This window comes from Echiichthys vipera (genome assembly GCF_963691815.1).
Source record: "Echiichthys vipera genome assembly, chromosome: 19".
Lineage (NCBI taxonomy): Eukaryota > Metazoa > Chordata > Actinopteri > Perciformes > Trachinidae > Echiichthys > Echiichthys vipera.
Window position 1 is genome coordinate 12,003,553 of NC_139844.1, and position 25,368 is coordinate 12,028,920.

The 25,368-nt window shown below is 39.5% G+C and overlaps 1 protein-coding gene across 1 annotated transcript; it reads left to right on the forward strand.

The window, feature by feature from the left end:
* Positions 1–988: 988 nt before the first annotated feature.
* Positions 989–2,488, forward strand: kcns3b (potassium voltage-gated channel, delayed-rectifier, subfamily S, member 3b; the record flags this gene model as incomplete). Its single annotated transcript, XM_083933553.1, has 1 exon — positions 989–2,488. One exon carries the CDS (start codon positions 989–991, stop codon positions 2,486–2,488), a length of 1,500 nt encoding a protein of 499 aa, XP_083789679.1.
* Positions 2,489–25,368: the final 22,880 nt, after the last annotated feature.

Consider the following 25,368-nt stretch of genomic DNA (forward strand, 5'->3'; position numbering starts at 1 on the left):
TTAAATTACTGCAGGTGCACTCTTTACTGGAAAAGAAAGTCAAATGATCTTAAAACAACTCACAGAGATTAAATATCACAACTTAACTACAACTTCCTTTAGGGATACAAGCTTACCGTGATACAATAGATAAAATGCCTTTAAAAAAGACGACAATGTGGTATTACAGTGATTTCTAGCAGGATGTTCCTACATCTGTGCAGTCCCTCTCCCTCCCTCCTTCACTCCCTCTCCACAGCTCTTCGCTCGCCCCTCCCTGTTCCCTGTAAAAGGGAACAAACTGCCGGCGTGCCTCTGTCCCGCCTCCAGCTCTTCTTGTCCCATCCGTGAAGCTGCAGCACCGCTCCACTCCCTCCACTGACCTGCAATCTGCTGCACTTTACAAAAAATGTGAAAACTAAACCCCATGGATTAAAAGTTATTTTCATGGAAAGAAAGGCTCCAAGTGCAGGTATGTTTCAGCTTTATGTTTTGAATTCAGTTTTCGTTAATTGACTTATTTGTAAATGGGGATTGGTGGAAAAAGTGATGAGTGTGCATGCAAACCAGAACGTTGCTCTAAATTGTAGAAGATATTACCACAGAACAATATAGAAATCTACACATGCAGGAAAACACTCCTTCATAATGTCTTGAAATGTTGTGGCTTCAGTGTCAACTTGTTGCCTCTCATTTCCTCTGAATTAGTCTAGTCCCCTCTGTAATTTGATTCTTCTGGTGATAGTCCTGTACTTGAGCCTTGGAAGAAGTGACAGCACCTCACGCCTCTTTTCTCCAGCTCAGGCCATTTCCTGTGTGTGTTGTATTGATTCTTTTTCCTTCAGAGGACTAATGTGTTCAACAAACAGCGCAGTCAAATATGTCTTGATAGACATCCCTCCAAATAAATGAACCACTTACAATCTATAAGCTTGTGAGGCATAAAAAATCTATAAAACTGACATACTTCATTTCTCGTCATAATGTCTCTGTATGTATCATCAGGACCATGGGGTATGGGCAAATCCTCCACCGGCGGGGAAATGAGGAGGATCAGGTCCACCTCAACGTGGGAGGGGTTCGGCACAAAGTGGATCCGGACATGCTGCTCCGCTTCCCTCACACACGTCTGGCTCGCCTGCTGTGCTGCCAAAGCGAGGCGGCGATCCTGGAGCTGTGTGACGACTACAGCCCGTCCGAGAAGGAGTACTACTTCGACAGAAATCCCCGTGTTTTCCTCTGCGTGCTCAACTTCTACCACACTGGACGTATACACATGATGGAGGAGTTGTGCGTCTTCTCCTTCAGCCAGGAGATTGAGTACTGGGGAATCCAGGAGCTCTACCTGAGCCCCTGCTGTAGCTACTGGTATCATGAGAGAAAGGAGTACATCGACGACAGAGAGTGGGACGTCAGGAGCGACGACCAGCAGCCTCCGAGCTTTGACTCCTCCTTTGAGGAGCTCTCTGCTCTCGATAAAGACCTGGCCAAGTTCAAAGGTGCCTGGTGTGCAGAAGTGCGGAGCTATGTTTGGCTCAGGCTGGAGGATCCAGGTCACTCAACAGGTTCAAAGATCATCGCCGTGGCCTCCCTCAGCTTGGTGTTGACCTCTATCATTGCCATGTGTGTCCACAGCATGCCTGAGTTTCAGCAGGCGGAAAACAATGAGAAACCCATCGAGGACCCCGTCCTCGCCATCCTGGAGGAGATCTGCATTGCCTGCTTCTCCGTCGAGTTCATCCTCAGGCTGATTGTTACGCCCTCACTCCGGAAGTTCCTCGGAAGTCCCTTAAACATAATTGATGTTGCCTCCATTTTGCCATTTTATGCCACGTTAGCTCTGGAAACAGCTGACGAGGAGGCTGCAGAGGAAAACGAAGACCTAGAAAACGTGGGGAAGGTGGTGCAGGTTCTGCGCCTCATGAGGGTTCTCCGAATCCTCAAACTGGCTCGCCACTCCATCGGGCTGAGAGCGCTGGGCGCCACTGTACGCCACAGCTACCAAGAGGTGGGTCTGCTCCTTCTCTTCCTTTCTGTGGGGATCTCAATCTTTTCCGCCCTCATCTACTTTGCAGAGAAGGAAGAGGAGGACACAGATTTAGGGACCATCCCTTCAGGCTGGTGGTGGGCCACAATCACCATGACTACAGTCGGTTATGGAGACACCTGCCCCGTAACCCTGGCAGGAAAGATAGTGGCCACCTTGTGTATCATCTGTGGCCTGTTAGTGGTGGCTCTGCCCATCACCATCATCTTCAATAAGTTTTCAAAGTACTATCAAAGAAACAAAGCCATGGAGGGAAAGTGTATCACTAAGCCTCCAAGACAAGATCCAGAGCTCCCTCATTATAACATCAGAGACCTGTTCACAGGAAGTGTGTATCCCTTTATAGGAAGTCTCGCCTTCAGGAACAGTGTAAGCAGTGCAGGGGACGATACAGATGCCTCCAGTCTCCAGGATATAGAGGTGTATGATAATGACACTTGTGAGAATGGGGCAACAAAATGAGATTCCTGCCATTTTACTGAGTGTTGCTCCCTTTATGACTGCAAGTCACTCCATGCCTCTCAGGGCTGAGCACTCCATCACTGACCCTGCCTCTCTGAACTGTCTTCTTCCTGCAATTTGACTTCGAAATATTGTGGCCATGAATTTTCATTCCTTTATTTTCTACAAGGGAATAACTTGTGATATACACAGTGTCGCTAAAACCCAGAAATCTAAAGGGAATTATCTGAGCCTTGCTTGAAGGTTTGAGAGCCCATTTTCTGCTTGAGAAAATGGCAATGATGCATGTCGGAGGCCATAATGTTAATGCCTTTCCAAAGTAATGCCCTGTATTGATTTGTCTGCTCGCTGAAAGTTTAGACTGAGAATTCAGCGAAAGTCTAGAATGACAACAACACTGTTTGATGTTTCAAAAATGGTATTATAGAGCTCTAAGTTGGCTGATGTTGTGCAGTGTGCATGAACAAAAATAAATGCATTTTTAAAGGAAAGTAACATGTGGAATTATGCAATATTATTGATGCTGATGAAGAGAGGCCACACAACTCACTCAGAGCACTGATATACCAGGTTATTGTCGATAAACGTTTCTTGTGGACAGTTGTTTGGACATGCTGGGTGCGTCCTGGGGCATGACTCGTGGACATGAAATAAAACTTAGTGAATCAGAAGAAATATAACTCTCATTTGTGACATGACATAAAGCAAGATTTACTAGTCACTCATTCAGATAAAACATTCAGCTCAGGTTCATGGCATGCGTGTCTACAATGACTCATAAATCTGAGTAGAAATCATCAGCAATGTTTCTTCTAAAAGGGTGAAACGCACGGAGAGTGTCGAGAAACGTTCTATACTTCTTCCTTGTTCCTGAAAGCATTGATTTCCTTTCCCCTGTTATAATCTCCAGTTGGATGAGCTGCTGTCCTACTAGAGAAGGAGTTTTATCTACGGGGGGTCTCAAAGGTTTTGAGGAGTCTAGCAGAAGCATCTACTCTCAGTGCTACACACTAAAAGTTTTACATTCATGTTAAAGGTCAGATGGTTTCTTATCTATTTTTCTATGACAGCTAAGTGTATGAAACCTGTTAAAATGATATAAAACTGCAATCAGTGAGGAGGTTGGTTTAAAGACTAACCAGAACAGATAAGCCCATTACTCTCTGAGTATTTGTTAATTGTAGTGAATTATTTTCGATTACTGGGCTTCCTGTATCAGGTGTTCATCACATAGGATGTTAGCATATAGCTGAATCATTTGTTTGTTTGTTTTTTGCTTTTGTCAGCCACCATTTTTTGTAGTGACAAAGAGTATTGGTGCAGACAATCAATGACTTTCAACGACAATTATAGCTAATACTATAGACTGCAGTAAACAGTGACTGAATACAACTGGAGATACTTACTTTCGGTCCCAAGAAAAATCAGAGAAACTTTTCTCCAATAATCAAAATAAGGTTTATTGTCTCTAATTCTAATTCCTCTTATTTTTTTCTTTCAGTAAAGACACTACTTTCAATAATATTTTCAGCTTTTCTCTTTGGTTGAACCACTTGTAACTTGTGTCAACACCAAAAATGTTGTTAACCTTTGCATTAACAAATGAAATTGAGGTAATGAGGGAATACATATGAATACATTTCTGGAAAATTGTCAGTTAAGTGTAAACAAAAGAGTAAAAATGAGCTACAGGTGACATTAAACGATACTATGACACTTTGAGTGACAGTGTTACAATGAGTACAACCCAAACAGCCCCATGATTGCAATAGACTAATTTCACAACATGGAACGCTGTGAAAAAAATGTTGTATACAGTATGTGAGGTAAATACAATAATGGCGATATTAGTGGAAAAAGACTCTTCAAATCTGTAATCTTAATTCAGTGTGTGTGATCTCAGTCTTTGTGTTGAATAATCCATCTAGGGAGTCGCAAATAACAATCCAGCATTGTTGGCAACGGATAATGACAGTTTGGCGTTCCTCACTCCCCAGCTTCATGGCTTAAGGCATGGGTTCTGTTGGGGGAAGTGGGTTTCAATATCCTGTTACTTTGCCGTCAGCAAAAATGCATTCACTTATTGAACTTATGTCAGGATGTGCATCTTATATTTCCCACAGCAGCTGGTGTCTCTCATCTGACTTTCAAATGATTTGGTATTACTTGAGGGTAATTGTAGCAGCTACAGTCAGTGGTGTAAGGTGCCTTTACGTTTACTCAAGTACTGTAAGTACAGTTTCGAGGTACTGGATTATTTCCATTTTATGCTACTTTTAGCTTCTACAACACTACAATTCAGAGGCATATGTTGTGCTTTTTACTGCATTTAACTGACAACTATAGTAACTTTTCAAACTAAGATTATACCTTAAAAAACAATGATAAGCTTGTAAAAACAAACTGTTCAAGATGAAGCCGCAGTGACTGACTGCAATGGCGCTTTGATCGCTCCGTAGTGGACGGTGGTTCAAAGCCATTTGAGCCATTTAGCTTAGCCTAGCGAGGATGCAACAGAGATAGCAGAGACTGTTGAGTGTCAGAACAGGGGATGAGAGGTGAGAGAAGAGTGCCATAAATACAAATAGAGGCAGTATTTCGACCATGACATTGTCTCAAAGTTTAGATTTTTCACAAATCTTCTATGGGTCAATTGAACATAATTATTGGATTTTCTCTGGAAAGATGAAAATTAGATTTGTTGCAATAAACAAAAATAGGACCAAGGTCAAAAGTGTGATGAAGTCTCTGTACTGTACTGTATTTACTATTTACAAAAAGTGTATTCGTGGTTCAAAGGCAACAAGACAGGCCTATACATTGCACAGAGAAACGGGGAGTCAGGATGTTGTTAATGTAAGGGGAAAACAATTACCTGTAAAGGTCACGGAGAGTGTTTCAGCACAAATGCCAATGTTACAGAAATGACTAGGTGTTTTAAACTTAAGGTGTTTTTTTTTTTGCTTTGTTTTTTTCTTTAAACGAAACAACCTTCATTACATTAAGATTGAAGTGAAGTTGCTTACCATAATACTTCTCCTGGGTCAGATGAAGTCTTAATTCAAGCTGATTGGATGCAGTGGAGCATTAAACCACCCGGATAAAAGGTGCCACTGAAAAAACACATTCCTGTCAAAAAGACATGTGGCCAATTTCATGAGGGGTAACAAAACAAATCAATACAATGTATTTAAGCTGGGGTTTGTTTTTCTCTTGGACATTTTATATTTAGAATCTCTGGCCACTATGATGCTGATTTGAAGTGAGTTGTCTGTGCGCAGAGAAGAGACAGTGATGTTTCTCAGCTTGCAGTGTTGTCAGGAGGGGGTACCTCTGCAGAGTGTGGTGGACATCACTGTTAAATAAAGGCACTGCAGGGAATGATGGAGCGAGCCGAAGCATGTGACAGGCTTTCCCACTGATCCATGTGTGCAGTTTCAGTGTACTTCCAAGTTTTATGAAGAGGAAACATAAATCTTTCTATGAAAAATCTGTTTTTAGGCACGAATATTCCCTTAGGGTCTGTAAAGGCATTTGTCCCTCTACCTCACACAAGAAGAAAAGGTCACTGCAGTGATGAATGTGCAAAAGGCAAAGTGGGGGTATATATTCTACTGGAACCAGTGCACCAGCTCTTCAGTATGCCTGGAGTGTGTTAAGAAATGGAGAATTAGTAAATGAAAACAGATTGCATTACAAACTAATTCATACTTAATTTAGTTTAGCTTTCAGTGTTGCACATACAGCGGTGTAAATATTGTGTAGATAATAGTGATTTTATTGGCAGATATTTGCGTTTTTAGGCGTATCGTATCGGCCGATGCGTTTTTCCCCAGTATTACCTACAGACAGGCATCCACAGGCAGCTCCATGTTGCTGAAGGCGCCTTTTTTTAAGTTCAATAAATGTTTTTTTAAACTTTAAATTTATTGCTTTTTTAAAAATTGAGACTTGGCAGTTTGTATCAGTCATCGGCTGAGGCTGATGAAGAAAAAAACGGTATCGGCATCGACCCTTAAGAATCCATCGATCGATGCCTAACATAAGACCAGTTGGAATAAAATAGATAATATGATTATGATAACATATCCGACCAGGCCTCAAAATAGTTTAAATGATGATTTCAATTTACCCAAAACATGTTAATGACGTTTGATATTTTAGCATTTGAATGGTTATGGTTTCTCACCCTAAAGCTCTATTACTATTTCCTGCTTCTGATAACTGTGGAGGTTGTTTGTAATCTTAATCCCGTGCAAATCTGCAATGTCCGTAATTTGGCAAGTAAAAATTTGAAAGGTTTTTGTTTTCTTCTCTTGCCTTTCTTCTTAACATGTAGAACTATTCACAGAAAGAGCAAGCTCAAGTCCATCAGAAGGTCTTGAAAGGTAATGAGATGGATGAGATGGATGCATGGCAGCATGCAGTTAGGAACATTTTTCCTTTTGACAACAGGCTCAACAAATATTATCCATGGGATAATGACAGTACATTTGAGTAAAAAAGAACTAACTAACTATTGCTTAACTTCAAATGATGCAACCTAATTATAGTTAATAACTTTTCACATAAACCCTAGAAATGCATTTACGAATGGCTGGTGCGACCGAATCAGCTTTTACTGCCGGACTTCAACCTCATCAGGAAGCCAAAGACTGATTTAAAAATGTGTCATCTGAGAAAAACATGGAGGAGGTAATAGTAAAATATATACATATACATATACATATACATATACATATACTGTACATATACATATACATATACATATACAGGGGTTTCAGAAACTATACAGACCCTTCACTTTAAAAAAAAAAAAAAAAGATAAAATTGCAATTTCTTTACCCATCAATCTACACTGAATAGCCCATAATAACAAAGACAAATCAAAAACTGGAATCTCTCATTTATGCAAGTATTCAGGCCCTTTGCCTGTGGCACTCCAACTAAATGTCAGTCACATCCATTTTGCTTTAATTGCCCTTGAGATTTGTCTAGAACTGATTGGACTCCACCTGAGGAAAATTAAATTGATTGGGTATAGTTTAAAAAGGCATACCCCTGTGTAAGTCCCTGTAATTACCTCTGCATCTCAGGACTAAAACCAAGCCATAAAGTCCAAGGAACTCTTCGTAGACATCTGCAACAGAATTTAAAGGTACATCTGCAACACACACTGTGCCAAAAACTGAAGGTGTCTGAATACTTTATATAGTGTTTCTATAACATGGCAGCTCTTTTACTTATGTAATGTTTCAACATTACGTAAGGTAATGACCCGACCCCAAAAAGAAAACACTTCAATGTGTCTACATTTTGAAAATGTTGATGAGCTGTGACATGTTTCTCTGAAACCTGTCTGTAGAGAAAAGAAAAGATGAATGGAGGTGTTTTAGTTTTTGCTGAAGCGAATCAAAAAGTGAAGAGACCAGCTGGGAGAAACTGTTTTATTATTTACATTAGCTTAAGCTGATTTGTAATGTTTTGATCTTTACAAGGTACAGCTCACCGCAGAGTACAGGCGGATCACTTTCGCTTTGCCATTACCAGCAGATGTGTGGTTTCAGCTCAGGGTCAGATATAACAACGTAACCACTCTGCTTTATTTGGGCGCTGCTTTTCTCCCTTCATGCAGGTTTATTACAGCAATGCTGGACGGACATTGTGATTGTGCATGTCCATAATCATTCGTTATCATCTGACAGAAGTTATATATAAATCTGCTGTATCAGTCAGCCATATAAGCCTTTTAAATCTAATAACTTTTATTTTTAACAAGCCACACCACTGCCCTTAACCCACCTACGCAATCTTTGGTTGGGATAATAACTACATGACTAAAATTTGCCAAAAACGTCCTACTCAAGGTCTTCTTACTCACTTTACCTGAAGCTTTAGACTTTGTCATATGATCTTCATCTGCAGATGGAGGCCGCTCCGCAAGTTGTGGAGATGAATCTATTGATATGTAAGATTTGTAGCTGTTATGATTTGTGGGACTTTTTAGGACTTTGTGTTTGTGTTGGCTTTAAAGTTGTGGTTAAAAGCTCCAGGTAAAAAGTTAGTAAGTGGACCTTGAGTCAGGTTTGATTTGTCAAAGAATGAAGATTTATAAGTGAGATTTTATTATCTGAAATGTTTAGATTTTAAGAAGTTGCACAACAAGTGTTAAAAAGATCATGGGACCCTTAAAACTATTTGCATTATAAAATGGTTAATGGTGTTTGGTGAGTCTTTGGTGCAACATATACAGTTTTTGCATGAAGTTCTTCTAATTTTAGATTGACATATTATACTTCTGGAACCTGTTTTCTGTAACATTTCTGTTTTCTTTTTTTTCTTTTATTAATTGGTGTAGATTTCAACAAAGATCCCCAGCCAGAATCAAACTTGGCTGTTGCTGTTACATGCACCTGAACTACATCATCAGGAAAATCACTCCTGAAGCCGCTTTGTAAATGATTCTCCATTAACCTTTAAATTCAGCTCATTAGCTTCTGGTGTGGGCTGGCCCCTGGATGGACAGCAAATTGACCCACCTATGTTAATGTGAACTGTTACACACACAGAAAAAGATCAAGTTAAAGCATATTGGACTAAAAATAATGGGCAAGGGCCAAAACCTTCACCTCACCTTGTACACTGCAGTGTGACTTATCCCATTAAGAAGAAGAGAAGACTGATGCATTTAAATTACCCTCTTTGGCCATGCTTATTGTCCACCATTACAGTTGTGCCCTCAGTAATTACAAGGCAGAGACAAGCGGATAATCCAGTGTCCCATGTGTAGCCTGGGATCCATCTCTGAGGGAGTTTCAGGCCTCTACGCATCCTGACCTCGGTCCTCTGCTCACAACACGACTCCAGTTCACCACTCACAGCACCGTCCGCTCCTCTGGGACCTGTGGTATTCGGCTCTGCAGACATATATTAGATTCCTGGTTGTTTGGACAGGTTGTTACGTGAGGTTACAGCGCAAACACTGCAAGGTTGTTGCAGAGCTTAAAACACCCCAGTTGACAAGCAGTAAAGAGACACTGGTGCTCAAATGTATGAAAGCAATTGTTATTTAAAACTATGGTGGATATAGTTAGTAGTGATATTATAAAACTCCACATAGAGGTTTCCCTTTTTGTTTCCCTTAAGATATTTAAAATCATGTTATGCCAGGCTGACAGTATCGTAAACATATTCTCTTTTTTCTTCTCGTTTTTATGGATGCATCATCAAATGGAAAGTCTCTTCATGTTTTGTGCATCATTTTAAACACATTCTCCCCAAATTAAACATGTTAGGTATTTCTGGAAATGTTTAAATCATCACCATGGACTCTACAAAACACAGACGCATAGTTTACATGACGTCACCCAAATTGTTTTGAGGAGCCAAGCACGGATGAGGCGGGTACGGCAAGCCGTTTTTACATTTAAGAGCTAGACTGGATATGAATTGCAGATATTAGTAATTCAATTCTTCCTGGTCCAAAAGAACATTTCAGATATCCACAACATCATTCTTACTGATACAAATTACTTCACTTTTGCCGTTCATGTGTAATTGAATTTCAATTCTTGACATCCACAAATACATTTTAGATATATGTAATGACATTCTTTCTAGGAAAAACTCCCATTTCAGATATCTACAATCCAATTGTTACTAGTCATAATTTTAATTTCACATTCCCTAAATGAAAAACTATTTTAATTTCAGATATCTGCAATACATATCCAGTCTAGTTATTAAATGTTTAAACGACTTATTCTTTTTTATAGGCATTTAAAGGTCTCTTAAACTGAATTTTGACTAGAAGAAAATAAATTACTAGCAAGAATGTTATTGTGGATATCTTTAAATATCATTCTGACTAGTAAGAACACAATTTTGACCACCAGTATGGATATTTAAAATGTAATTATATGAGAGTGATTCGATTAAATGGTAAAACGGCTTAGGCGGGACGAATGACGTCTTCGGTTTCTGCTCCCCACCTGTGACGGCACCCACCTGTCACTCAAAGCTGCACGCCCTCATTATGCAAAACTTTAAGCCTTAATATGATTTATGTTGTTTTTTTGTACTAGGCTGTAAACAAGTTTGCATTATATTTCTGTAAAGTTGGGCATTTTAACATTGGACTCGATGGGATTTGACTCGCCTTTGCAGCCAGCCTCAAATGGCCATTGGAGGAACTGCAGTTTTTGGCCCTTGCATGTTTGCTTCATTTTTCAGCCCCGGAGGTTGCTTCTTGATTGTAACTGAAATTTAAAATGAAGTTTGAACAATGTTCATCTGCACAGCATGTGTAATGACCCATTGGCATCATTTAACTTTTAAGCTTCTCCCCCCAAGTGTTTAAATGAAATGGGTAATACTGCATATGTACCATTTCTCAGTGAACGTGTAGGATATTTTATTAGCTGTAGCCCCACTTTGATAATGACCTCAGTAAAACAGCGTGTATTTATGAATACATATATTTAATTTCAGTGCTTTTTTGCTCTACAACATATGCAAGGAAAAATATACTTCTTATAAGAGTCTTGGATATACTGTACCTCTCCTAGTGTTAATCACAGACTCATCAGCATTATATGAATTTCATTTGCATTTCGTTAATGTGTTTCAGAGGGACGGAGTGCTGGGCTGGGCTGGCAACAGTAAAGTGGGTAGGGTGAAAAATATAGAGAACATGGCTACAGCTCTTTGCTGTGATGATGAACTGACGCTGCTCGCTTTCCATGGAGAGTTGCAATGGAGAGAGCAGGGATTTAATGGAGGCAGTAAAAGAGGGCAGGAGGGCTCGGAGTCCTGCTAATGAATCAGAGGAAGGGAGGATGAGGAGAGAGAATGAACAGCGTAGGGATGTGCCGGTAAAAGACACGAAAAACATGTTCCTCAAAGCACCACTCTGACTTTGACACATCCGAATTCTTAATTTTTTAGTTGAAACAATTGTGAACTTGTATAAACACTTTTGGATAAAACAACCAATTCAAGTGACGCAGTACTTAACTCTGGTTGCCGCAGCACACATTTCATGCGTGAAAAATAATATTCAAAAGCAGTGAGTCTATTTTTTACATTTTATCACTTTTAGCCTGTAATGATGAAATGCATTCATGCATCCATAAAAACCATCAGGGCTGATCCTGAAACTGTTGATCAAGCATGCAGCATGTTATTTTTAACCTTGACTGCTTTAGATTTCAGAGTCCTATGATGGTAACTGCCTGTGCCATGTAGTGCTTGTGCTACGTAATTATGTCCACTCAGCCTTTCAGAGCATCAGTATAAATGTCTGTAATTGAAAATCAATGAGAATTTGCACCTTTATTGAATCTTTTTCAGAGGTAGTTTATTTTATGAAACATGGTTTAAACTCTCTCTTCAATCTGATTTATTGAGATCTTGTACATTTGCCTTCGCTGCAGCATCTTTAGATGGTAACTGTGGAAAGTTTTTGGCAGTTGTAACAAGAAAGTGCATGTGATTTAAAAGATGGGTGGTAACATCCGTCTTGTAAAGTTAATATGAATGATGTCGATGTTATGACCACTGCCCTCAATCCTTGCAGAAGTGCTGTAAAACGGAAAAGGATAGACACATTAGAGGTACTGTAACTTTTGAATGAGGGCAGTCTTTTTCTGTGATCAGTGGTGGAAGAAGAACTTGGATATTTTACTTCAGTAAAAGCAAAACTACAGTGTAAAAATACTTTGTTACAAGTAAAAGTCCTGTAAAATCTGACTCAAGTAAAAAGTACAAAAGTATTACATCACAATAAACATAAAGTAACACATTTTAAAATATTCATTGTGCAGAGTAGCTCAATTCAGATAAATCACATAACTATCATTAAATAACTGTAATTATCATTTTGTGTTCATCACTTTAGTGTTGGAGCTAATGGTGGATCTGATATTAATGACTTTATATATTTATGGTTTAATCTATAATTATATATTAAATAATATCAGTTGCTTCATATTTTGTATTAAAAATCTAAATATGCAAAGTAAAAAGTAATGTAGAGAAGTAATAAGTACAATATGAAATATAGTGGAGTAGATGTATATACATTAGCATAAAATAAAAATACGCAAGCAAAGTACCTCAAATTGTACTTAAGTAAATATACTTATTTAACGTATATTCTACCACTGCCTGTGATAAAATGACGACAAAAGAAAAAAATGGGAATTCTGTGGAAAAAGACATGACAGAGTGCTATAAAGATAATCTGCATATCACACAGTAATACTAAATAAGAGAAATGGAAAAGTAAATCAAAATAATGTCTTTTATATGACAGATTGGAGGCATGTCGGCCTCACGGGCTCATGGCTCTCTCTGCTGTTGTCTTATGTTCTTCGCTGACTGTTGTGACACAGCAAGCTCTCAGTGTCTCTTCACCCATATCAGGTTTCAGTGTATCAGTATCAGTTACAAACATCAGGTTGCTTAGCATTGTCGATTTAACATTAAAATGGAAATCGACTTTGATAGCAGAAGCACTTAACGAAACTCTGAGGACATCGTTCAGTGAGTAATTGGCCGCTGCATTGCTGAGCCTTATTGTGCCCCAGTGATTGCTTTGATTAGCCCGAGATGACCTTGGGGATGATTGATTTGTGAATTTTACTTCTTTCAGGATGATTGATACATATTATCTTATTTATAGAGGTGAAAGCACATCTGTATTTGTGCGATTTCTTCCTTTCAAAAGTAAAGTATAAAAGGTTCTTGATTTCATTTGAGAAGATGCTATCTTTAAATATAAGATACATGAAAATAAAGCACAACCATCCTGGACTGCTGTTCAGGTCTAATGATCCGTTAAATTATTTTTGGGGGATCTTGCCAAAGTGATTAATCAGTCAATTTAGGGGACCCGGCATTTTCTTAGAAGATAAAGCCTAAATCTGAAACCAACTAACTTCCCCGCTGTTGTCGGCAGACTATTGATTTATGTTTTCTTGCTTCATTTAATCAATTCATCTTAGTTTCTCATGTAATTTTATACTAAAGTCTATAAAACTCAGAAAACCTTCAGAAATGCACAAACAGAGATGACCCTGTTTCCCCCATAAGAACGAGCTGATTGCGTGACCTCCTTTATTGCTGCTTGCGGCTTTCTCAAGAACCCCTCATCCAAACAACTCTACATTCAACACTGTGCTTCCTCGTGTCCTGAGCAACACACCTGCCGCCACATAGACCGTGGCTACACTTGTCTTGTAAAGCCACTTTTCGTATTCGATTATGCCAGGACACGTCACCTGTCAAGTCTGTATGCTCCGAGATTGGATCTGGATTGTGTTTGAAGCAGCCATAGTCTGGATCTCAGTGAGGTTTGGACAGCATGGATAGCACTGTGGTAGCTGCAGGGCTGTAGTCAAGTACACCAAGTCCAAGTAAAATCCAAGACTAACTCCTGTCGAGTTTAAGTCAAGACCAAATCCAAAGTCAGTTGAGATCAAGTCAAGAGCCAAGAGTCAAGAGCAAGTCAAGTCCTGTTCAAGACCTTAATAGGCAATAGTTCCTATTCCGCTGGGACTTCCACTACGGAGACGAGGCCAAACACCGTTCAACTGAACACAATGCGGGTAAAGTATCTCTTTAAGGATTTAGGATGGATATATAAACAAGATTGATCTATCTTCTATTGATCGTCTTCTATCTACTGCTTCAACTGATCCCAAATCAGCAGCCAGGAACAACTTCTCAATAGCCAAGAGTCCAACGAGGCAAGAGAGCGAGACAAGTGCAAGATGTGAACTACTATAAACCCTGGGTAGCTATGTTAATCACTCAACTCTGTTGCTCTTTCCTTAACAAAGTGCATCCCATAAGCGCTCTGCCAATATGACATAAAGAAAAGAAGAAATATCTCTCTTTTGGATGTATCTATTGCACTGCAGTATATCCACAATGAAATATATCAGATCACTATCTGATCAGACATTGAAGTGTCAGGTGTGGACACACGTGAATAGAGATGACTTCTGATCTCCGGTCTCTTCATTCTCGCTTTCTTCATCTGTTCTCGAATGTGATGTAGCAAGCGACGGAGAGCGACCTGTATCCAGACAGCCGTTTAGCAGTGTAACAGTTAATGGGGCTCTCCTCTTAATACATAACACACTAGTAAATATGTCTCCTGGATCTCAAGAGCTCACACTCTACACCACGTTTCCTTGAGTTATCAGCCATATAAGCGTCAAGTGTGAAGTCAAATTGCAGAATAGACAGACTCTTTCCATTTTAGTTAGATTTGCTGAGAATAACCTCATACATTTATTGTAACATTCTTTGCTTGTACCAACCAACCCACTGCTGCTTATTATTAATATTCACTGAGTTTTATCATGTGTTGAAGCAGCGAGGTTGAAGGTGGTGTAAGTATGTGCAGAACAGCCTCCACTTCATCGTCATGACATTAATAGTGTATTACATAAAGTGTTTCCAAAACCCATACACCGTTACAAACACAAAATATTTGTAGTTGCAGAGAATGAACATGATTGTTTATGTTGGAGCCCAGATATGGACGTTATTGGAGTTGTCAGTTCAATTTAAACAAGAGCCCAGAGAACTGAACAACAGTGTCTTTGTGTAATGGACAGTGACAGCGTATTTACCTGAATATGTAAACAGAGAAAGCACTCTTGGAGAGAGCAATTGTCTTGATTAATAACACACTGGGTGCAAAATGTAGCCACTGAGCAGAGACTGAAATAACAGCTTTCTGTGTGGTCATTAGGAGACAATAAGTCTGATTTAGATCGTTCTCAGGCACCAGAGAAAATGTTCCTATTGATCGAACGTACAATAAAGTGTAACTATAAGAAGATTTACGCAGTATCCTCTTCATTTCTGCATACAAATGTGTCAAAACAAAGCAATGAACCCGGCTATGAGGAGAATCTGGGTCTATCAGTAAATCAATGGTGTCAAATTACTGTCTGCTGTTAAGGGTGAAAATTGCAATTTATGATTTTGGATGTGTTTTATTGATTCAGTCAAGACAGAAACTAGGGTACAAAAAAGACAAAAGTTGCGCTGTAAAGTTGGAAACTCGATAAATTGTAAATAAGTTGTTGTTAATACTGAAGTAATGTGAGAGATGCTGACGTTTATGATTCCCAGTGGTTGATTTAAACTCAGTGGCGTGCGCAGACTTTTTAAAGGGCAGGGGCGAAAAGCAAAAAAGGGCACATATAGGGGGTTTTTGCGCACGTTTTTCAACAATTGGGCCACGAGGGGGGCCCCCCTGTGCACGCCAGTGTTTGAACTGGTGAATTTGCATGTTTAAGCTCATTAACTCTAAATAAGTATGCTGGAGATTATAATATAAAACTTTGTTTTTACATTTCAGGCCAGTTGAAGCTGCAGTTGGCAAATCTGGCTGATCAACTTGACTCACTCAAATTTCTAATGTTTACAACTTTTGCGCCCCTCCCCCACTAATAACGAGCTTCTCCGCGCTCTCCGCGGGTGCTCGTCAGCGCACGTGCACCAGATTTCTGTGAACGTGCCGGTGTCTTTTCTCATCAATAAACGGCATGGAATACACACTACATGGAGGTAGGCTCGCTAACTTACTCATAGATTGCAATTGTTAACGTCATTTAGCGTATGCCTGGCTTGAGGGATGTGCCTGTGATATTGAAACATGCACGAGGGGGGAGGGGGGAATCTGTGGCGTGTGCACAAACTGTGCCTGAGTCAGCTCTGCGCTGAGTGGACAGGATGACACGGGCGCTGTGGATTTTTGCAAAACAAACAATGGGCTCTAGGTGCACGTAGAGGTTTTTTTTTTTTCTAACAACGTATGATTTATGTAGTTCTATCGGAGCATAATGTCGGCTTCAGTGAATATGATCAAACAAATGTTGCATAAATAACAAGAAAGTTAAAATAAGCCTTTATATCTTATTTTAAGTTTCGTTATTGTAGTAAGCAGGGGGCTGTTATAATCACTCCTCTGTGGTGGTGTTAAAGATGGTCCCTGTAGAACAGAAAATATTGAAAATGAAAGAAGAGAAGATTAATCAATATACAGCATTAATACTTCAATGCAATGAAGACAAAAAAACATTCAACCAAAATTTACCTCAGTCTGTAGTAATGAAAAATCAAGACGGCGTAATGGATCTCACTGTTGCAAATATACAGTATGCACATCTCAAACATAAGGTAAATCATTTTGAGGCACTATTGAGTATTTTTTTTTAATTTACTTATTTTACTACATTTATCTCACAGCTATACTTTGCAGATCAAAATATTTATTCAAAACATGTGAAAAGCTAATGCAATATAATGCATTGCTACAGTTTAAACAAACAACACATAAAGTAGGGTAGTAAAATGCTGCTTAAACCTTAATACATCAGTATTTATGATCCAACAAACTGATTTAAAATAATACATTGTTCACAGGGGCCATTTTTCTACAAAACAAGTACTTTTACTTTTGATGTTTTCAGTACATTTAGCTGTTAACACTTTCATACTTTAAGTGGGGTTTTGATTTTCTTGTAGTTTAGTATTTTACTTTGTTGTATTTATATTTTTTGAGAAATGTGGCACTCTATATAGCCCACAGTATATACCCCATGACAGAGATAAAACAGTCTATTCCTCTTCAATAAAACAGGTAAAGGCTCTCATGTGTATATACTGTATATATATATATATATAATATAATTATGTATTATTATGTATGAGTTCATGCTTAAAACCTTGCTTATACTTTAATGAATAATGATGAACTTGGAAAAGTCCCTCTGAGAAACTGGTCCCTCATCGTGCAGCTCTCAGTACAGCAGCTTGTTCACTAATGCTGCTCTGGCTGCACGCCTGGATCGATCGCAACACCAAACCGCTGAAGAATTCCTGATTTCAACAAATCAGGACCCGTCGTCTAGTTTACGTCCCGCAGCTGATGTACGCTGACACTCCATCACATCTGGACCCACAAGGGCTGCTTAATCAGGGTGGTGTTGGTGGTGGGGGCAGGTGCAGGTGAGATGGACAGGGCAGGCAAGGGCTGGGCGCGAAAAAAAAGCAGTGAGATGCAGAGATATATCAGAGCTTCCTGGCCACTACATCACCTCCGCCCTGAGAGGAGAAGGCTGCAAGTTGATGGCTTTGTGATGGATTACTGATTCAGTATCAATCAGATCTGTTGATGGATCGCAACAAGGTGTAACAGCATGTCACAAGCCAAAAGGAAAACTGTTAGCTCAGGGGTTTGAGGAGAACATTCTCAGGCAGAAAGAAACATGCTGATGTGGTTTATGTGGTGTATGTTTACTGTATCAACTGTGAGTTCAGTGGAGTTTTTGTTTGTTTTCAGTGATTGATTATACTTTCTCAACAAATTTGTTTAAAATGAGGTACGATGGAGGATTGTTTTAACTCACATTTTAGTCATGACGCCACACAACCTACGACAAACATTTTTATTTGATTTATTTATTTTAAGATTAAGGACTTTTTAAGGCTGAATGAAATCTTGACTATATGAAGTGAACAGATAAATGAGGATAGAGCTAATTAAGGAAAGATACAGATGAATGGGGTAATATTTTTAACTAATAGATATCCCCATTAAAACTTCTCCCGTTGATTAATTACATGAAGACAAATATTTTGTATTCTGAAATGGTATGTTTGCATATGCAAATGAGGCATTGCCTTATGCAACGTGATCATTTGAATATATTTAAATAATTATTTACATAAATATGAACATTCGATAAAGCCAGGTTCAAAAGTCTTGTTGTCAGAGTCAAAGGTTTTACCAGGGAGGATTTTGGGTGTCTCTTTTTATCACATCAGACAAAAACTGGCAATAGTATTAAAAATCAATTTTTGCCATGTTTTTAGGAATAAACTGTTGTATAAATCAGGTTATGAAGGATATAGGAACAGAGCCCTCTGTAAAAACCTTCTGAATATAGAGAGGAATGAAACTGAAAAGTTTGGTGTCTGTAAGCTGGAGATTTGGATGAATAGGGTACCAAACATGTTAACAATACATATCACCATGAAACTTACATTAAGACAATTATTTTTTGTATTACAATGTTATGTTGTTATTATGTTTAAATACACAAACAAGGCATTATTTAATGCATACTTTCGTCGAAGATAAGAGAAGTCTACAGATGCATAATGTGGTTTTTGAATGTTTTCTTTCCACTAGTCTAAAGGAAGACAAGTAAAAGAAGTGCATGAAAAATGATCATGTTTTTTTTGTTCATTCTTTATAGCACATTGACTACACGCAGTTTAGTGACACCTTCTGAGGCATCGTGGTGTGGTGAATATTTAAGAAGTACCTTTAGAAATGTATCATAAGGTCACCACAGTGCAAATGTCCCCATTTCTAGTGAAGCACATCAGTTGATTGCAGCGTAAGCAGTAGATTATGTCCTTGACTTTCTCTGTTAAAGCAGTGACTCAGTGAGGACGGGCCAAACTCTCTTGTTCTCTCATGGGAAGATTGGCAGGAGTCAGGAAATGAGGAGTGAATTGAGAGCACTTACAGTGAGTGAGTGCATTTGGCAGGCCTACAGCCACCACCTCCTTCACTCCCGGATAATTTCAGATTTCCGCTACCCAAGCTTATTTTGCAGAGTCATAACAAAGGAAAGGGCTCCTGTAATAAACAAAAAGTGACTTTATGGGCGAAGGAGCGTGGCCTCTCTGATATTGTCGCATCAGTGATTTAAACCCTCCTGTTTGAATGTATCTCAGCATTCAAGCTAGATTAAATTCTCATTCCCTCATTCTCCACCCCTGGTTGCATTATATGATCTAAATGTCAAGTACCCCCCTCTTCACATCTCATAACAGCACTCAGTGACTTTTTAAGTAAGTAATAATCTGAAAGATTTGTATTTAAATAAGTGTCTGTGAAGTCATTATCCATCACTGAGTCAGGTAACACAATGGTGATTGAGCCTGTGGCCCACTGATGAAAGCCCTTGCATTTGCAGTATTAGAAACTGGATGTCTGTGGCGACATTACTGGGAAAAATTCATAGACTGCATAAAATATGGCCGTAGCCTCTCTGTCGAGGTCCGTTCTCTCAACTTGATCCAATTGTATTTACCTATGGGAGTCGCCATCTTGTCTGACTTTGACTCTGACTGATTTACTCTTACCAAAAAAGGGCGTTGATGTGAGGGCCAGCGGCTAGCTGTCACTCAAGAGGCAACGCCCCGAATTATTCATCAACTTTAAGCTCCAATAAAATAAAAAATAGCCTGGTACAAAAGAATTATCTTTAAAAAAAAAAAAATAGTATCCCCCTTAAGTGACCTAAACATACAGACTAGAATGCTTGTCTGACGTAACACCCTTTCAAAATACGATTTCTGGGTCCAAACGCTCCGTTGAAACAAAACAACAGCGAAACGTAAAACAATTACGATCACCTCTTTCATCAGTTAGACATCTTTTTCATCCACAAGAAAGAGATAAAATGATAATTACATTGTATTTTAAAAACTCACTTCTGTTCAAACAACGGGGATCACGCACTGCCGCGTTGTAGAAATACAAGGCTTGGACCAGCTTGAACCCGGAAATTATGTATTTTTTATTTTATTATTTTGTTACGTCATGTTTTAAAAGCTTTATTATGAAACCTGTCCCTAGTGGCCACTGGGCCAACTGCAATTTTTGGCACTTCCGTATTGGATCAACCAGGAAGTCGCTGTGGTGGGGGCTTGGAAAAATCACAAGCTACGCACAGTTACTGAGCAGTGGTTGGTCCACCGGAGATGGTAAGCGGTACTTGCGCAAGAGACTTGCTCTGCAACTCATTGTTTGTGGAGCAGCTTACTGTTTTTCCGCTCTCTGCTTATGTTGGAAGTAAAAGGTTACAATGGTCGAACAAACAAAGGAAAGAGCAACCGGACACACATTCAAATCCAAACACACACCTATATGTATTGCTGATTATCAGTGCTGGTCAGCCATATGAGTCAGAACTTATTCGGCACAGGTGTTTCCATATCCCATCAGCCAGCACCTAGAAAACCACCTCAAGCGAGTAAACTTGTATGCACATTTGGGGAGGGTTCCATTAAGCTTTTCTATTTCGAACCTTCAAAATGCACATTAAAATAAGTTTATTGTTCATTTAAGTTATTTTCTAGTGTCAAGTCCTCAGCGTCGTTCCCAGTGTGTAGCATGTCTAGTTTAATTACTCTTACTTCTGTATTTATCTGCCTACCTGTGGCCTTTCAGTGTGTACGTTTATTATCTCATTAAATTATTTCTCCCTGCTGCCTCCTCAGCTGCTTTTCCTGAAACTGTGAAACAATGATGTGACTCTGTTTAGAGGTGCTGGTAGATTTATTGTGCTACCCTTAGACATTACTTAAGCCAGCCGTTTCCAGTCTTCATGCTAACCTAACTGGCTGCTGGCATTGCTTCGTATTTACTGTACAAACGTGAGTGGTAAGCTACTGATCTTCGCGTTATTCCTATCATTTCTACCCATTTTCTCTAAGCTGCTGGAAAATAGTGTTCCCAAGGGAGAACTTGATGGACTTAAGACCCTGAATTAGGTAATAAATTCTTCCTGCTGCAGCTGTCAGCAGAGCAAGGATCCAATTCACTCAAAAGCAGAGGCAACACTTCAAGGTGTAGATTGAGGGCAAGGTCTATATGTTCCATTAAAATGAGAAGTGATAGAGATCTCACGAAACATGCCAGTGTCAGTCATCAGCAGCATGTATTTCTGAGGCATTGCACCCTTCCTGCACCCAAGATGAATGACTGTTAGGCCAGGGCAATTTGCATAACCATGAGAGAGTAATGCTGCTGACTCCAGCTGAAATATTGACAGATGGGTTTAATTCCATTATGTGAGCTACTGTTTAAGGATGGAGTAGCAGCTGACCTGCAGCAGCGCACAGGGCTCTTTTTACGTTCACTGAACAGAACCTGTAAAACGATGGAGGGGAGATGTGGGTAAAGATGACAAACAGACAACCAATCGAAGCGGAGGTGTCACGGGTCGAGAGGTCAGCCCGGCAGATTACATCCCCCAAGGCTATTGACCGCACATTGAAATTGAGCGGTTTGTCAGTTATATGGCCGCTATAGTCATCAAATGACGCAATTTTGGTTCGGCGTCAAGGACAGCTGTATGTAAGCAATGTTGGAGATATTATGTGTGTTACGTACTGCAGAATCCTTCAGAGGACATTGAGGGGAAGCATCTTCTCTTCTTTAAGCTTACTGAAGGTTTTCTAGTTTAAATGCAGTAAATGCTACGTCCCTATTTTTAACCCATTCTCACTCCCAACAGCATGGCAGCTTGGCAAGAAAAAATGTATCCACGGATTTACAGATTTGTCTCTTTTTGCAAGTCAATGGTTTAAAGTCTTTTTGAGCCCAATGACATCATGGGACCGATACGGAAGTTGTAATTCCACCGTTTAACCACTATGTCAAAACGGCTGTAAAGTCCATCGCACTCCCTTGGGGCATGTATGAGACACTACAAAACTGTTTCTCAATCTGCGTTCTTGTCTGTACTTGTGTTCTAGTGGACTTGTGAAACGTCATCAGTCGCAGCTAGTGTGGACTTTAGTCAGCCAGGTATCCCAGAATGCATTTCACAAGCTCACAAACGCTCCCAAGTCCGAACTTGGAATACTTGGAATTGAGAAACAGCTCGGCACCATGGCACTTTGAGATGAGTAATATAAAGAGCACCAAAGCCTGCATAGGGAGGAGGTCGGGGTGGATGTATGGGTCAAACAAACACAGGACTTCCACTCAGGATACTGCTCTTCGTGTCCTGTGTAAAACCAACGTTGACTTGTTTTAACATGCGGATGTAGCTTAATACAAACGTAGTACTTATTTTAACCCAAAACCACAATCTTTTTCTAAACCTATAACCAAGTCGTTTTGTTACCTAAACCTAACCATACCTTACACAATGAAAAATGACAAGTTATGTTTTCATGTATTCAATTTCATCACTTCTCAAGGATGAACGTGCCACACACTAAAAACCTACATTTTAATTAATCTTTAAATGAGCAGTGTGTGAGACTAAGTCGCATCTAGCACTTGCAGATTGCATCCAACTGTATACCCCTTCCCTCAGCTCTCCCTTTCCATGAGTGAAGAGAACGGTGGCTTTCAGGTAAAGAAAAAATGCGAAAGGCTCTCCAGAGCCTGTGTTTGTTTTGTCGGACTGAAGAAACATGGCGGTGCAACATGATGCCATGGAACGAAGGAATTCTTAGTTTCAGGGGATTATACCCCAATGAAATCACTATTATGAATATGATAGTCCACTCCTTCCCGTAGGTACCCTTAAGTCCTTCCCACTGGTCCCTTTTAGTAAAAAGAAATTGATGTGCATGTACTGTAGGTTGTTTTCACAGATTTGGCAAACAAATCCCTAAATTTAACAAGGACTGATTTATTTCTAACCTTACAAATGAATAAAGAGCCCAGGTGTTTGAGCATGATGTGTTGTGGGCTATCTATGTGCAGTCTGGAGTGTACGTATGTTCCAAGGGTCCTATGTTCCCCACTTTGTTTGTGTATGTGTTTTCTAAAAAGCAGTCCTACGTTCCCGTAGTGTGTGATTTTTTTCGACAATTAGTGCCAAATTCCACGGCAAAAGTCCTATGTAGACCCTAACACCATCCCCTAACCCTGGACATCTACATACATCTAATCTAATCTAATCATTCACACCACATTCACAGCCCGAGTCTTGCCCAAGGACACTTTGACATGCGGACAGGAGGAGCCTAGTATCAAACCTCCATTCTCTCAAATGGAAGACAACCCACTTTACCTCTGAGCCACACCCAGGGAACATAGGTGAAGACCCCGTGCAGTCCCATCATGAACCCGCTGTGTAATGCGACCCCATGTCCCTTTTTGTTAAGTTACTGCAGGAATAACATTGACCTGTTGCCGCTTGGGTCACACCCAGAAATTGATTACATTTTTGTCACTGAGTGGCTTGACATAAATAATTTTAATGTAGGCTATATTTAACCTCAGCCCTGCTGAAGGAGAAACATTGATCTTATCATTTGTCTTCCTGACGTTTAGTGACATTGATCCACAGTTGTGCTCTTGACTCTGTCCCTCCACCAGTCTGCCTCATAATATCTTCATCTTCTCCTCTATCTCTAACATGTTTTGCTGTGTCCCTGTAGCTGGGTTTTAATGGGGCTTTATTAGCAGGCCCACTACTCAGGGAAGACATTTGATCCTCGCTGTAAACCTCACATGCTTCGTCACAAGCGACGGGGTTAAATAGGACCCTCTGAGGAAATTCACTGTCGGTTACATTTCACTGCAACCATTAATTCTGAAATTAATGGTTGCAGTTATTCTTTACTTTACAAACCTAAAAAAAAGCATGATTGTGGTTTTTCATGAGACATTTTAACAAAAAAAAAGAGAAATGAGGAAAAAAAATCAGGAGCCACCATACAATAAAAATAACTATTTTCAGTTGTATTTTTATTTAAAGTCTGCAGGATTAAAAGAAAAAAAAAAAGATCCTGACTCCCCTGAAAATGATCTCACTCCTCTTTAAGAAATTAAGGGACTGTACTAAAATTATTAAAGGATCAGAAAGAGAGAGGGTTGTGTTTCTTTTTGCAGAAGGGAAATATTATATAATATCAATGATAAGGGTAGTGCGTGGGGATGAAAGGATGTAAGTGTTTAAACATTATCCAATAGTTGTTCCCATTTTTTTTATATAATTCACCCACATGGCGTTTTGAGGGGTACAGAATGAAAGTATTGCTTTCGCATTAAAATAAATTTAGTCTGAATCAATATTTAAAAATTTTGATGGTTTGACAATGACTTTTTGTCACGTTCTGTTTACATTGTACCAGCCAATAGCGGCCGGCATTGCGGGTTGCCAGGGTTGTCTGTTATTCTGCGCAGCTACTGTAGGCTGACTACGTTTCTTCTTGATCAGTTAGCTAACTTTACAGCTAATAGTAACGGCTAATGGTAACTGTCAGTCAAACTCCTCTGTAATACTTGTTTTTATGGTGCAATTTGCCGGAGGGGATGGGTTCAAACCATAGACTATGGTTCTATTGTTCAAACAGGCTCAAACAGACTCCGGTCTCCTGTAGGCTCCAGGTTTTACACAGCACTCAAAGAAAGACTTCCGGGTTCAAGACTGGCTGAAGTTAAATACTGTTGTTAAATGAACTGATTAGTAAAAAATTAGTCCAACCCTGTATGATTCATCACTTGACATGGCCGGAATTATTTTTTGTTGTTGCGACTACAATCTTGAGACACTAGATGGCGTGTTCTGCTCATTCTCCATATTCTACCTTTAATTTTAAGAGAGAGAATACAGTAGTTACGGTTCAGCTAAGCTAAAAGATTCACTGTCTTCCACAAACATGTTTTACTTTAAAACATGACATATAAATATATGTAAATCATGTCTTTAAATAGATTAAATTTTATGCACCATAAAATGTGCATGCGCTTTAGGCCGACCTACATGTTAGTGTATGCCCAGTTTAATATGCAACTCAATTTTATACATATATATATATATATATATATATATGTGTGTAGTAGGGGGTTTCTGCTCCGTCTCTTTCAGCTAAGAGGTCCTTGACCTAAAAAGGCCCCTGCTGTAAATTTTTACTTTATTTTATAACTTAATCCAGGGACGGCATTAAGCAGCAATGTCAGTGCATTTTCCTCTTGCTCAAGAAGCAGTTATGAATATAAACCGGCTTCTTTCTGCAGGAAAGTGAATGAGAGCTGAATGAGTGCAACATGTCAGTGATGAGTGGGAGACTGAACAGGTCCATTTGGT